This window comes from Martes martes, assembly GCF_963455335.1.
Source record: "Martes martes genome assembly, chromosome: 10".
Lineage (NCBI taxonomy): Eukaryota > Metazoa > Chordata > Mammalia > Carnivora > Mustelidae > Martes > Martes martes.
In genome coordinates this window covers 8658744-8672845 of record NC_137898.1, presented here as the reverse complement: position 1 = coordinate 8672845, position 14102 = coordinate 8658744, and the positions used below count along the sequence as shown (strand labels likewise).

Here is a 14102-nt window from a genome sequence, read left to right as displayed (position 1 = left end):
TCCCCAGATATTCTAGGAGGTGGAGTGGGTCATCATAATTTCAGCTCTGGTCCACTTTGCCCTGGAAATCCTGCTGTCTGAGCTGCTGTGAGCTGTCCCAGGGCTTTGTGGCTTTTACAGGAGAGCCCTGGTCTCCCGATCCTCTCCAGGGCTACCTGGAGAGGATCAGCTAGAACCCTAGGGTTCCACCTGGAAGACAATGTGTATGCCTCAGAGGTGTGGACTTTCCATAAGGATGAGGGGCTGGGGGGCTGAGTCAGCTGCAGGGGAAAGAGTAATGGGGAGTGTACCAGGAGACAAGTGTGACCAAGCAAGCACAGCTACAGTAGGGCATGGCTGGTGCCCTGACTCCTGCCACCTGTGGATGCTAATAGGGCTGTCTTTTCCATCCCCTCTGGCTTCCTTGCAATGAGCTCCCTTGCTGACCCAGTGATCGGAAGGAGATCCTTGTCTCTTCCTGACTGTGACCCCTAAACTGCCTTCCATCCCTCCTCTCACATGGTTCCTACCAGGATTCTTTTTCTCCTCCCCCTTCACCTTCTCTCTCTTTTTTCAGGCCAGGAGGGAGGAGAAGAAGTGAGGCCTTGGGGGTGCCAGAGGCTGAAGTCTCAGAGCCTTACAACTCGGGCCAGAGGGGTCAGGTCCGTGCATTCCGGAGCCAGATTGTCTGCATTCAAACCCTGACTCCACAATTTACTAAACTTGGTGAATTTGGGCAAGTGACTTAAACACTCTGTGCCTTGATTTTCTGGGCTGCAAGATGGGGATGACAAAAAACAAACAAACAAACAAAAAAACCTCTAGAAGGTTGTTGGGAAGATTAAACGAATCAGTGTATGCAAAGTGCTTAGGACAGTGCCTGGCACCAAAGTAGCCCTCAGTGCCGGCGCTCTCTGGTTGGGTTCTACCCTCCCCTTTCCCTCCTCCCTTCTCTCCACTAGCCCGGGGCCTGGAGGAGGCAGAACAACAAAGAGTATCCACGGAGGATGGTGGTGGGAAGCATTCCGGTAGTGAGTGGGCGGAACATCCAGCAGCAGAGCCGGAAGTAGCAAACCGGTTTTGAGTTTGGACCCCGCGGGAATCTAGGGTAGCAGGGGCCAGCCTCCTGACGTCACATCCTCTGTGGTGCTAGTTCTCCCGCTTTGCTGTTGGAGTTTCTCATTGGCCCTCACGAGGGGGGAGGAGCCTGAAACAAAGCCTCTGATTGGCTGCTCTCATTCAGACACTTCTCAGTTTCCGGTCGGATAGGGAGGGGTGGAGCGTAAGATATTTAAAACTCACAGAAATATTTGAATAGGGTAGAGAAGAAAGGAGGGAAGAGGGTGGAAAGTAGGGGCGGGGGAGGGGGTCCAGGTAAAAGAGTCTTCTCCAGTTCTCCGGGATGGTTTATAAAGTCCTGGGGGTTGAGGGCAGGGGACTGGACTGTATGAATTTTGGGCCGCTGGCTGATGCGGAGTGGCTATTACATTTGAGACGACAGAGATAAAAGGAGATGTTGCACACAAACCTTTTAATGACGCCGTCTTGGTGGAGTCTGTTCAGGGCGGGAGACCCCTGGGAGGTGCTTTCCTGAACCACAGCCTTGACCCGCCTTGGGCCGCCATTTCCCCTTTCCCTTCCCGGAGTGGGTGGCTCAGGACCTGCAGGACCCTCATTCCCTTTCGGGCTCTGTGAGGCCCCGTCTCAGTGCTCAGAGTACATTCTCTCCTGCTGAGGCCTGGAGCGGGACCATCTGCTTCTGCTGCTCGTGCTCCTGCCGCCTTGGCTTTCCTCTCCTCCTGGGGGGCAGGAGAGCGGCGTCCTGGGTATGCAGCGTCCAGGCCAGGGCTAGGAGCTGGGGGCTCCCAGGGGGCTCTCTACTCAGCCGTGCCCAACTACCATTCTCTCTGCCCCATCTATTGTTCCCTGGGGCCAGGACCCCCAGGAAGGACTCAAGGAGACCCCAGCCAACTGGGGAAGTGGACAAAGAGCTCTGGCCTGAATGAGGAGGCCTGGGTTTGAGTCTCGGTGCCACCCCCGCCTGGGCGTGTGACCCGAGGTAAGTCCCGGCTCCCACCTGCTCTCCATGTCCTGCACCGTGTCCGGCAGTGGCTGGCCCAGGGTCTCTGGCAGGAGGGCAGTGACAGCGCTGGCGGCCACGGGGACCGTGCCGTAGATGAAGAGAGGCACGGAGGGGTAGAGCTCAGCAGTCATGCTCACCAGTGGGCTCACGATGCTGCCCACACGGGCCATGGTGCTGCCCATTCCCATGCCCGTCTGCCTGTGGGGCCCAAGGTGCGGTGGTGTCAGTCACTGCCCTAGGGTGGATGCTGAGGTCCCAGCTGAATTCAGGGTCAGAGCAGCTCAGGCTGAAGCCTCCCACCCCGCCCCTTTGATAGCAAGTGAATTTGGCATTTGGTTCGGAGATTAAAAACAGACAAACAACAAAAACAGGCTGGGAAGGGCTCCGGCCAGAGAATCAGGAGACTGAGTTTTGCCTCTGGCCTTAACTGGCCATGCGACCAGAGGAAGAGTCCCTTTTCCTCTCTGGCCCTCAGTTTCCCGAGCTGTCAAATGAGACAGTTAAGTTAGGCCAGTGGTTCTCAGATCTCCTAGGGGATTTTGAGTTAGAATTGTCCCAGCCCACACAGTCCTATTGGATTAGAATCCCCAGGGGACAGGACCCGGAAGCTGCACGTTAAGAGTATGTTAAGAACATTCTCCGAGGGAGCAGAGGTTAAAAACCTTGACTCAGGAGACAGACTGCTTGGGTTCAAATCCAAGCTTCCTCACAAGCTGTGTGACATGGGGCAAGTCACTTGATCTTTCTGTGGCTCAGTTTTCTCATTGGTAAAATGGGAATGCTCACGGTAACTACCTTATAGGTTTATCATGAGGATTCAATGAGTTGATACTTATAAAAAGTTTAAGACGATGCCTGGTGCATAGTAAGTGTTTTATACTGTTGTTCTTTCCCCTGAAATCCTCTAAGGGCACAGGACAGCAGCCATGACCCTGCTCAGTCCCAGTAGCCTAGGGAAGCCGGGCCATTCTTTGACATCTCATGGGAATTTTGCGACCCATTTTTAATATAGACACGTGTTTCTTGTTTCTCAATGCAAAAATGCCCTCCCCCCACCCCCGCCTTTGGCACTCGTAAAGCAATGCTGGGTTTATCCGTACAGCCACGAAGCACAAGCAGTATTAAATGTGGCTTTTGTGATAAGAAATTACTTTCCAGTTTGGTCTTTGGTTTCAGACACACTTTGGTTACAGACACACTCAGCTTATAGATGAAATTTAGGTTTGGTGGCTGCTTCTAACTTGTGGTTTAGATCAAGGTGGTTGCGGGGTGGGGGGACCTCAATGAATTGCCTCTGAGATGTGTCTTCTTGGCTCTCAACCCTGCCCCAGCTGGTGACTCCTTTTGAGATCTTTTCCTTGGATCAGGTAAGGGCTTAGCGGGCAGGTGTATCTGTGTTAGCCACGAAGTGCACGGATGGGGGCTGAGAGGGGGCCTTGGGCTATGCACGCTGGGCGGTGTGCTCTGGGGTCTGACCTATGTGTGTGGGGATGTCTTGTCTCAAGGCCCCTCCCACTAGGCTCCTACTCACCGGATCACTGTGGGGTAGAGCTCCCCAGTATAGAGGAAGATGCAGTTGAAGGAGGCAGCCAGGCAGCCTTTCCCCAGCACAGCAAGGGAGGTTCGGACAATGGACTGATCTAGAGAGAAAGGAAGGGGTCAGTGGGAGTTCGGAAGTGGGGCATGAGAATCTGGGGATAGGGTTAAGGATGAAGGACCAAGGTACTCGTGGGTGCTCACCCTGGGGTACCACCCCATTGACCAGGATGCAGATGCCTGCCAGCAGCAGTGAGGCCATCTGGGCAGGCCGGCGGCCCAGAGAGTTGATGACAAGGAAGCCCACCAGCTTGGCAGGCAGATCCACAGCACCAAAAATCACCTGGATTAGGTAGATGTTCACGCCAAAGCCCTGCAGGTCCATGACCAGCCCGTAGTAGGCAAAACTAGTGGCAAACCTAGTGGGGGAGGGATGAGGGGTATGGAGTTGATTGGGAAGGGTTAAAGCGGAGGGGATTGCTCATTCAAAATAGGAGTGAGCTACACTGTGACCCTGCTTCAGAAGCTAGAATTTGCCTTGGCTAATCTATCTTCAAGCGTTTAGTCTAAGTGTGGGGTAGTCCTCCAACACCCCAAATTTCTCAATCTTCTGATAACTAGTATCCCTGATATATTAGGGGATTTTTCACTTAGTTGAATGTAAAATTCATATAGTCTTAGTCTTTATCTTATCTATTGATGCTGGGCTGAGGGCAGGTGGATTTTCCAGGCACATCTTTAGAGTCAAGGTGTTAGGAAATGCCAAAGCTTTGCAGACCCAGGCCTGGTTCTGGGATGGTTGTGCTTCTTACGTTGTCAGGAGCCCACAGAATGAAGCTCAGGTTATTGGATAGGACCCCGAACCTGGAGTAAATCCCAAATTGGAACCAAAACACTCACTGGTAGAATTGTTGACTGCACTTTTCCTAACTGTCATGGCGTTATTCTGGTGATGGGCTCGGGAGGGGAGCACATCAGAAGGATTATGGGGAACGCTGCAACCAGAAAGGAACATTTTTGGCTGATACCAGCCTTGGTCAACGTGTCCTTTTGGAGCTGAGTTCTAGGCATCTTATTGCCTGTTCTTGTGTTTCTGGCAGGCCCTCAAGGCCGGTAAAGTCTCCAAATGTTTTGCAAGCCAGACTAGTCTCTGCCTTCAAGATGTAATTCTATTGACTTTGGGGCTGATCCCAATCCTGAGGAGGTGTTTCCATATTGCCACGGAGTTGATAAAAGGAGAAGACGGAGAGACCGACGCCCAGTGTGGTGACCGGAAGTGAACCGAGGGGAGGTCATCTGGTTCTTCAAGATTGTCCCTCGTGGAGGATTACGGCCCCTCATGGCAGGTCTGCTGACTTTTCCTCCCTTCTGTCTGGCCTCTTCCACCCACTGCATCCACTCTCTCCCCAACCAGCCTCCTGTCTCTTGGTCTGTCACTGTCTATCTCTCTATGGCTCGGTCTGTCTGGGCCTACCACAGCATGGAGAGGCACAGGAAGAGGTGGCGAAGGGCGGGGCAGCGCAGCAACTCCAAGGCGGAAGCCTGGCCTTTGCCCATGGTCAGCTCCTTTTGCAGACTGGCCCGGAGCACCTGCCAGGATGGGCAGGGCTCAGGGCCTGGACTCCTCCAGAAACTCCTCCCAGCCTAACCCCTTACTCAGGGAAGCCCTCTGAGACCTGGGTTCGGGGTTTGAGGGTAGGATCCTTGTGGGGTGTCCTGGGAGGCCTTGGGGGGGTCTCACCTCCAAACTTAGCTTGGTCCCCTCTTCTCGCTTCCCATTGATCCAGGCCACTCTCTGCAGGGCCCTGAGGGTGAGGTCTAACCTCCCGGAGGAGGAATACCAGCGGGCTGACTCGATGAAGAACCTGGGAGTGGGGGTGGGTGTAGGTGTCAACATGGCTTCGGTTCCCTTTGGCTGGGCTGGGGGCAAAGGGTGGGCTTCCCAGGGGCCTGCAGTGGGATTTCATTTCAGGCTGGGAACCCAGGGGTTTTGCCAAATCCCTCTCTCTAGGACCATAAGACAGCGACCAGCTTGGTGATGACCCATTCCCAAACCCAGAAGCCCAGCAACAACACAGGCAGGTTGGAGAGCCAGGGGGGAGCTGAAGAACCACATCCCCGGGGTCGGGGGAGGGGGCAAATCCTCCCTCCCACAGCCTCAGTTCTCCCATCTGTCACAGGGAGGCACTGGGCTGGGTTTGACCTTCTGGCCTTGACCTTCTCTGATTCTGTGTGTTGGAGCGTGCTGTGGGATCTGGGGGATGTCTTGTCCCTTGCAGCCCTCTGGGCAGCCCTTGGGCACCCCCACCCACCCTGGGCCCCACACACCAGGAGTAGATGAAGAAGGCGAAGAAAGGCACGGAGACCAGGAGCTGCAGGTGGCGCCAGTGGGGCACGGCCAAGGCCACACCGGCCAGGAGAAACTGGCCCAGGCTGTAGACATAGCCAGTCAGGGTCCCCACACAAGCCCGCGTGTGGATGGGCATCCACTCCACATCTGGAAAGAAGGTGAGAACAGAGCAGTGCCCTTGACCGGGCTGCCCGGCGGGTGGACACCCCTGGGCTGGGCAAAGACCCCTCTCTCCACCCAAACTTTGATCTCTCCCAGGGCTCAGTGGAAGACACATCGAATGAGGATGCGTGCCAGGATGGGGGAAGTGGGGGACTTTCGGTGGAGGAAGGAAGGGGGAGATGGGTTTGGAATCCCTAAGAATTGTCCCGCCACTCCCCCACTGTGTCTTGCTGCTCCCCAACCTACTGTCCTGGCGAGGGTCCCTTTACCCTTCAGAGCCTCTCTGACCACTCAGTGCTGGCTTTCCTCAGCATGGGCCGATTCGGTGGCCAGAGCAGCTCAGAGGAGACAGTGGCTTTCCTCCACCCAGGAGAGTCAAGGTAGGAGTGGGACCACCTCTCCGCTGTGGCCCAGCTTTGTTCCTCGTGGGACTGCTGATTCGGCTGCTGATTCGGCTGCTGGGCCAATGACTTGGACACCTAGACTGGATTCTGGGGCTGAATTCTCTAGATGTCCTGTCCTGGTCCCGGTCCCATCCTGGTTCATCCCTGACCCCCAATCCATAGATGGCCTTCTGGGCTTGAGGGACGACCTTGGGTAAATCCTTGCCCTTCTCCCCAGTCTCAGGTTCCTCCTCTGGAACCAGGGGAAGGGGCTGATTATTCAAAGAATGCACATTGATGGCTCATGGACAGACCATGCTCAGGCCATAAATGTCTTTGGTCTACATGATGCTGGCTTGCCCCATGTTAAAAACATGGAATTAATTTCCAACATTACAAAATTGGGATATTTTACATTAATAAAGAGAAGAGGGTAAGATTCGACAGCCCTGACCCTTGTGGCTTGAGCAGCTGAGTGGTTGTGGCCCCTCTGGGTGGGGCTGTGACCCTCCTTTGTCTAAAGTCCTCAGCGTTCCCTAATGCCTCTTGTACCCAGTCAGCTTCAGTCATTTATGGGAACGGCCTGGCCCTAAAAATGGAGTTTGCAATCATGCCTAAATGACAGGTCAGGATGGTATGAGTCCGGGGAAGAAGGCTGTTAGGTTGGCTGCCCAGATGAGGGCAAGCGGGACTCAGGAGGGGTTGGCTGGGAGATGGGAGCCGGAAAGGGGCTGCTGGGTTGGGGGTCAGAGAGGAGTGGGTAGGGGCCCGCCCTGCCCTCCCGGCCTCCCTCACTCAGTGTCATGCAGTTGAGAGCGATGCCAGCCAGGGACATGCCGGAGAGGAGCCGGAAGGCACAGTAGACAGGGAAGTTGGGAGCGAAGGCTGCGCAGGTTCCTGACACGGCCGTCTGCAGATAGTTCAAGATCAGCAACTTGCGGCGGCCCAGCCTGGGGTGGGGGAGGGGAGAACAGCAGCAGGGATCCTGAGGGCTGACCGTGCCAGGACGGGTAGGGAGAGGGGTGCCTGCCCTGGGGGAGGCTCTGGGCTGGGGTGGGGGGTCTTTTGAGGACCTGTGCTGTGTCCTGAGGCTGGCCCTGTAGGTCCTCAGATCAGCCCCAGGGTTTCAAGGCCAACTTCCCACCTGGTTCCCATGAACCCAGCTGAGGCCCAGGCCCAGCCCAGCCCCGTGGCTCTGCCCAGGACTGACCTGTCTGCCAGGTAGCCGAACACCATGGCTCCGAGAAGCACCCCTACCATGTACAAGGACTGGGCCAGCTGGCGTAAGGCCCTGTTAGAGCACACGAGGTCCCACTGTGGGGAGAGGGGGCAAGGGTCAGGCAGAGATGAGCCTGGGCCGCGGGGCTCCCCTTCCCCTCCCTTGGGCTGGCCCTCTGAGGCCTATGCCACCCTCTTCCCCTGACATTTCCCTTTGCTGTTGGCTTCCCCGGTCCCGGTAGCCGGGAGACCTTTCTTGACTCTGACATCCCCCTTTTCTGTAAAGGCCCCCATCTTGAGCCCCTTTCTTTATCTTCCCATCTTGGCCTCTGGAGAATCTGGGACAGTCTGTGTGTGTGTGTGTGTGTGTGTGTGTGTGTGTGCATCTGTCTGCCTGTCTCAGAGGGGAAGGCAAGTCTGGCTGGCCTCTGGAGCCGGGGGCCCAGGTGTCCTCACCTCGGTCACGATGGTGGACGGGAAGGTGCTGTTGTCATAGACCCAGCCGTTGGTGCACGGCTCTGTGGCCCCCGTGCCGTTGGTCTCTGTGCTGTTGGGAAAAGGCGGTCCCCGTCGGGGGACGGTGAGGAGGAGGCAGGACTCGAGCTGCCCCTGCCCGTCCCGGGGCAGCCAGGCCTCCAGCTCCCCGTCCTGGCTGAGGTTGGCGTCGGCAGGCGGGCGGCAGTGGTGGGCAGGGATGGCCGCGGTGAAGTTCTGCAGGGTGTTGTGGGAGGCCATCAGGAGCAGGGGGAGGACCACCAGAGTGACCTGGATCTGCTGGAAGCGGCCGACACCCCCCACCTGCTGCAGGAGGTCGTTGAAGGCCATGGGGCCGGGCCGGCCAAGCGGCTGGGGGCTGAGGACTTCTGTCTGGGTGTCCCTGAGCCTGCCGTCCTTAGCTGGAGCACAGAAGCAGCTGTTGCCTCCGCAGCTGAGTTGTTCCTAGAGCCGAATCGGAGCTGGCTCTGTGGGGGGACAGGAGCCTGGCTGGCTGCCCCTCCTTCCTTCGCTCTCTCCGTCTTCTGTCCCTCCCTTTCCCTTGAGCCTCCCCTCACTTGGGGGTGGGGTGCTCAGCTTTCAGGGTCTGCCGTAGCCCTGACCCCTGCATGGGCAGGATTTAATCCTTGGCCTGGAGGGAATGAGTTAAAGTGTGACTTGGTATCAGAAGGATTAACCCTCTGAGTGTCCTTGTGTCAGTGGAAATTCTCCAAGTGGGTATAAAGGGCAGGAGAGTGGACTGGAGTGGGGGTGGTGAGAGGGGATGTACTGGGAGGGCGTGTCCGGACATCCGGGGGCCAGAGGGGGCCAGGTGGGACCTTACTGTCTTCCTTTTAGTGAGAAGACTGGGCTCTGGGAAGTGTGGTGGCCTCTTGAAGGGATTCTGTCCTTTTTAGTGGACAGGATCCAAGCAGTCTGTCTTTGAGAAGGGTTGCCAGAGAAAATACAGAACTCTCAGTATTGGATCAACAAATACATTTTATTGTAGTGTAAGTATATCCCTAATATTACGTGGGACACACTTATACTAAAAAAAAACCATTCACTGGTCTGAAATTCAGATTTAACTGGGCATCCTGTATTCTTATGTGCTAAAATTGGCAACCCCGGTCTCTGGTCTCCTGGGGACAGCTCATATCTCATGGGACCACAGCTTTGTTCAGATGGAAGTAACTAAAGAGGTCGGAGGCTACTTTTGAAGGAGTGGGACCTAAGCCCAACCTCGTACATAATCTAGATCGATCCTTTCAGGGTCTCAGCTTTTACCTTCTGGCTTTTTCTGTTTCCAAAATTTTCCCTTTGTCTTGTCTCTGTCCATAATTTGTTTTTGTTTTAATTTTTTCAGTGGAGCATGAACTTATTTTATTTGCAGCCACAACTCAAAGACAATCACTTGTTTTCCTCCAGCGGTTTGGCCGCTGAGCCCTGATCACCCAAGATCAGGGCAGTGCCGAGTTCTGGTTGGGTGGGCTTCTGTGAGTTCTGACTGGCTGGATCATGGGTTGGGAATGCCAATAGAGCCAGTGGCAACTTCTTGCTTTTATTGAATCAAAATTTTTTTTTTTCTAAAGTAGGCCCTATACCCAGTGCAGAGCCCCATGAGGGGCTTGAACTCATGACCCTGAGATCAAGACCTGAGCTGAAAACAAGATGCTTAATTGACTGAGCCACACAGACACCTCAACAAATTCTTGCTTTTAATTTGCATAGTGCATGGTATAGGAAACATGGACTCTGAGTCCGTTTACTTGGGTCTAAATCCAACCAAAAAATGTCTCCAGACATTACCTTAAGAGACATCTTAGACTTATTTTGAATAATGATCAATCCCATACCTGCTTGGCCAAGGATATTCCAGGCATACAGATGACTTCTACCAAAATACTTCCAAGAATGCACATGCTCTTCCTGGAGTAGGGGAAAGGTTTGCAAGGTGAGGAGGAGAACTCCTCTTCCTCCAAGTTCTGCTGGACTACAGAAGAGTAACCCGGACCCTGAAGCATGGCAACCTTTGCCCTTCCCAGGCATACCTAGCCAGTTTTGCCACTGGAGGAGCCAAATCAGGACCCTGACCTTCCTGGGTCCAGGCCAACACTCTTCTCTACCACGTTCTAACTCGATTGTTGATTTGCGGTTTCATGCCAGACTCTTCTTTGTGGGGTATTTCCATTTGGGGTCTCTGTCCTGTCCCTCCCTCTTTCCTGCCGCCTATGGGCTGTCTGTCCATCCCACGTCATCAGGTTCTTTGGCATATGTCTGAACAGCATGGATGGTTAGGGTTCTGGAGTTTTGTGGGACGTGTCCAAGCCCCATAAGAATGAGCTGATGCAAAGGGCCATGAGGAGAGGGTGTATTTCTCAGTTCTCCCAGGCATAAATCTGCAAGTCTTATTGTTGAGGGGAAACAGTTTTATTTCTGACTTCTCCTGTAAGGACTCAGGATGCCCTGCCATGGTTGTACAGTGTAGCTTGTGTACAGTTGTACACAAGCTACACTCTCGTGTATGAAGTTGGGAGGGTGTTTACTATCTGTTGAGGTGCTGGGATACGTGAAGTCTTAGACTGCTTCCGACCTATTTTGTCTAACTTCAAAGTCAGGTTGTTTCCTGCAGGTTTAGAGGTGAGCAATGGCCGGCGAAAGACATCTTAGGGCTCATCCAGTCTCATGTACAGAAAAGAATACGGAGGCCCAGAGAGGGATGTAACTCAGCCCAGCCTCCCTCCCCCCACCCAGTGTTGGTTCTGGGCTGGGACCCAGTGGGTGTCCAGATGCCTGACAACGTTCTCCAGGCCAAGGTATATAAGAGCCTTGTGGCCTGGGGATGTGAAGACAGCTGGACAAACAGCTTGGGGGCTCTGGGGCCAACCTCCTGCCAGGACTTGGTGCCCTCGTGGGGGCGTGGGAGGAGTGTTGAGGGCAGTGGGGGAGATGGTGGTCCTACAAGCACCTTCCCTTTTTGAGCATGTGCCCAACCCTGCTTTTGAGAAGAGCCCCCTCCCTAGGGCCTGACCAGCTCCAAGCCAAGCTGAGCCTAGAAAAGGCTCAGCTGGAGACTCCAGGGACTCCATTGTGGTTGGCTCCTGGGATCATCATGTCTAGCAAGGAGACTTCCCACCAGCCCCCCAGCTCCTGGAGGGTTTCTGGTTGGAAGTGCTCCCGTGGCGAATGATTGGCAGAATGAGAAATATCCTTTAGGGACATTCTGAGTCATTAAACACTCAGAGTTGGACTCCCTGGACTGACTGGAATGTGGACTTCAGTTCTGGCCATGCTCACCCAGAAGGGGTCAAATCTGGGACTTCTGATTGGCCAAGCGCCACAGAACCACATACCATCAGAGACAAATGCTGTCGCTCACATGAAAACTTCTCATTGTGCAGATACGGAGACCAGGGCCCAGAGTAGGCAAGGGATTTGTTCTTGATCACACAGCAGACCCACCTAGATCTCAGCCCTCTTGGTTCCATTGCTCTTTCTATCATGTTAACAGCTATCACATATCTCAGATTTTCTGAGACATCCGGGTTTTTTACAATTTTATTCTGTTAAATGGGATTTAAAATGTGTCACTACATGCGATTTTGATTTCGGTTGTTTTGTGAGGTTTTTCAGATAAATGATTTGCAGGTCAGAGGAAATGTTCTTGCTCAGACCACAAGTCCTAAGTGTGAGTTTGAAATGAATGGCCTGGAGAGAAGTCAGGCAAACTCCAAGTGCCCACACCAGGCACATGGCAACACTCTGAGCAAGGAGCCAAACTGTGAATTGTATGTCTCATGGCCTGGTTACCCTGGCCAATGAATGGTGCAGAAATTAGAAATTCATCCCAGACTACCACGGAAAGCCCGGACAGGAGGCGAGTAACCAATGCAGTGGCTCAGCACGACGGTTCTGCCCAAGAGAGGTGCTCCGTATTGGATGACAAGTCCCTGAGCCAGTTGGAGGCTGAGTTCAGGGACTGAGAGCAGGGAGTAGGGAAAGCAGGAGGAGCCGGAGCTCTAGAGGAGCAGCAGAGATGGAAAAGGCGGAATCCAAGCCGGGGACTTGGGAATGGCAAGAAGAATGGGCCATGTGCATCCTGACCGGCATCCCGGTTCACCAGGTGTCCTGACCACGTGACTGGGAAGTGCTTTCCCGGGCATCTTCCTGTCACCTTCCTGCGTGTCTTCGCAATAAACACCCTGAAACAGCTCAGGAATGGTTACGGCCAGGACATCCTGGGAGCCGCCCTGAATTCTGGACAGCTGGAAGTTGGGGGAGTGGGGCGGCGGGGCTAGTGTTCCTAATTGAGCCCAGTTTTCCTCCTTTCAGGCTGAGCCCCAGCCAAGCCACCCTGTGGCCCACTGAGCCCCAGCCAAGTGCAGTGGGGGACTGGTGGGAGCCATCAAGAGCTGGGCGTGTACTAAAGGCAGGGGGTAAGGGGAGGCTGGTGCAGTCTGGGAACTGACAGGAGTGGAATGAAGCTACATTTCAGGTGCGAGGTGGAGGTATTGAAACTGAAGTCAGCCGAGGCAGGTTGGGGCCTGAGCGGGTTGGGGTCTGAGTGGGACCGGCCTTGTAATGAGAGTGTAGACTTCATCCCACTGGGAAGTCACTGAAATGTTGAAGCAGGGGGGTGTTAACACGCTCTCTCTCATGTTTAGTAAGCTCTCTTCCAAACATCTAAATACAGATTTGAGAATAGTGGACTCTGCGGCTGGCGGTCGCGGCCCTGGAGTGTTTCTGAGTTGTCTGATTGGTGGCCGTGATCTGCTGCTGAGGGCTTGAGCTCAGCCAGTCCCCACAGAGATGTGCTAATAGGGTAAAATGCACCCCAGACTCTGAAGACTTACTATGAACTAAAAGCTGTAAAATACCTTTATTGGTAACTTTTATATTGATTACATGTTGAAATGGTAGTATGTGGATATCTGGGGCTAAATAAAATATATTATTATTATCATATATGCACCCTTGAAATTAATTTTACCTCTTTTTAAGAACGAGCTACTAGGAACTTTAAATTACATAAGTGGCTTGCATTCCATTTCCACCGGACATCACTGGTAAGGAATGGGCTGAGGAAGGGGTCTTAGGAAAGAATTCTGGGGAACGTCAGTGTTTAGGAGATGATAGAAGGAGAGGAGCTGCTTTTGGAATTGTTTGGTTTGGAACCATTGGAGTTTAGCTTAAACAAAACAAAAGCTATTCAGAGAATTCAGGATATTTTCTCGAGCTCAGTATATCCAGAGCCGAGGAGGACCTGGGGCCTGGACTCCATTAGGAATCACTGTGAGGGGCGCCTGGGTGGCTCAGATGGTTAAGCGTCTGCCTTAGGCTCAGGTCATGATCTCCGGGTCCTGGGATTGAGCCCCACGTCCGGCTCCCAGCTCAGTGGGGAGCCTGTTTCTCTCTCTCCCACTCCCCCTTCCTGTGCTCTCTCTGCCTTTCTCTCTCTCATATGAATAAATAAATAAAATCTTAAAAAAAAATCAATGTGAATAGTCTCACCGAGTCTTGTCATCTGGGCCCTCGTGTCTGTGGTTCTCCTTTTCTCGGTGCCCTTCGCTTTGTTCTTTCTCGGCAGCCGGCTCTCTCTGACCCACCAGCGTCTGGGCCGGCCCCCCACCTCCTGTTAACCTGCCTTCCCAGGACAAGGACCACGGCATGGACTAGAACCTCTGTGACTCAGACTCCCAGCCCAGGAGGGAACACGTGATGAATGAGACCTGGATCAGGAGGGCCACCTGGTCCAGACAGTCATGACCAGAGGTGGAGGTCATGTAACCGTTCAGTTGGCAGGTTCTGGCGGTGTTGACCTTTGAGGAAGGGGTAGGGACAGGACGGGCGAAACTACATTTTGTAGCATTTGCAGGAAACCCTCCAGGAGAGTCTGAAGGAGCAGCCACAGTATGGG

At 54.0% G+C, this 14102-nt stretch overlaps 1 protein-coding gene across 1 annotated transcript; it reads right to left on the bottom strand.

Annotated features, from left to right (window-relative positions):
- Nucleotides 1-1491: 1491 nt before the first annotated feature.
- Nucleotides 1492-8536, bottom strand: SLC22A6 (solute carrier family 22 member 6; the record flags this gene model as incomplete). The annotated part of the gene is made up of 10 exons (XM_080816774.1): nt 1492-1778; nt 2057-2260; nt 3594-3702; nt 3803-4017; nt 5073-5188; nt 5340-5463; nt 5927-6095; nt 7289-7443; nt 7704-7807; nt 8168-8536. 10 exons carry the CDS (start codon nt 8534-8536, stop codon nt 1691-1693), a joined length of 1653 nt encoding a protein of 550 aa, XP_080672900.1. The 3' UTR covers nt 1492-1690.
- Nucleotides 8537-14102: the final 5566 nt, after the last annotated feature.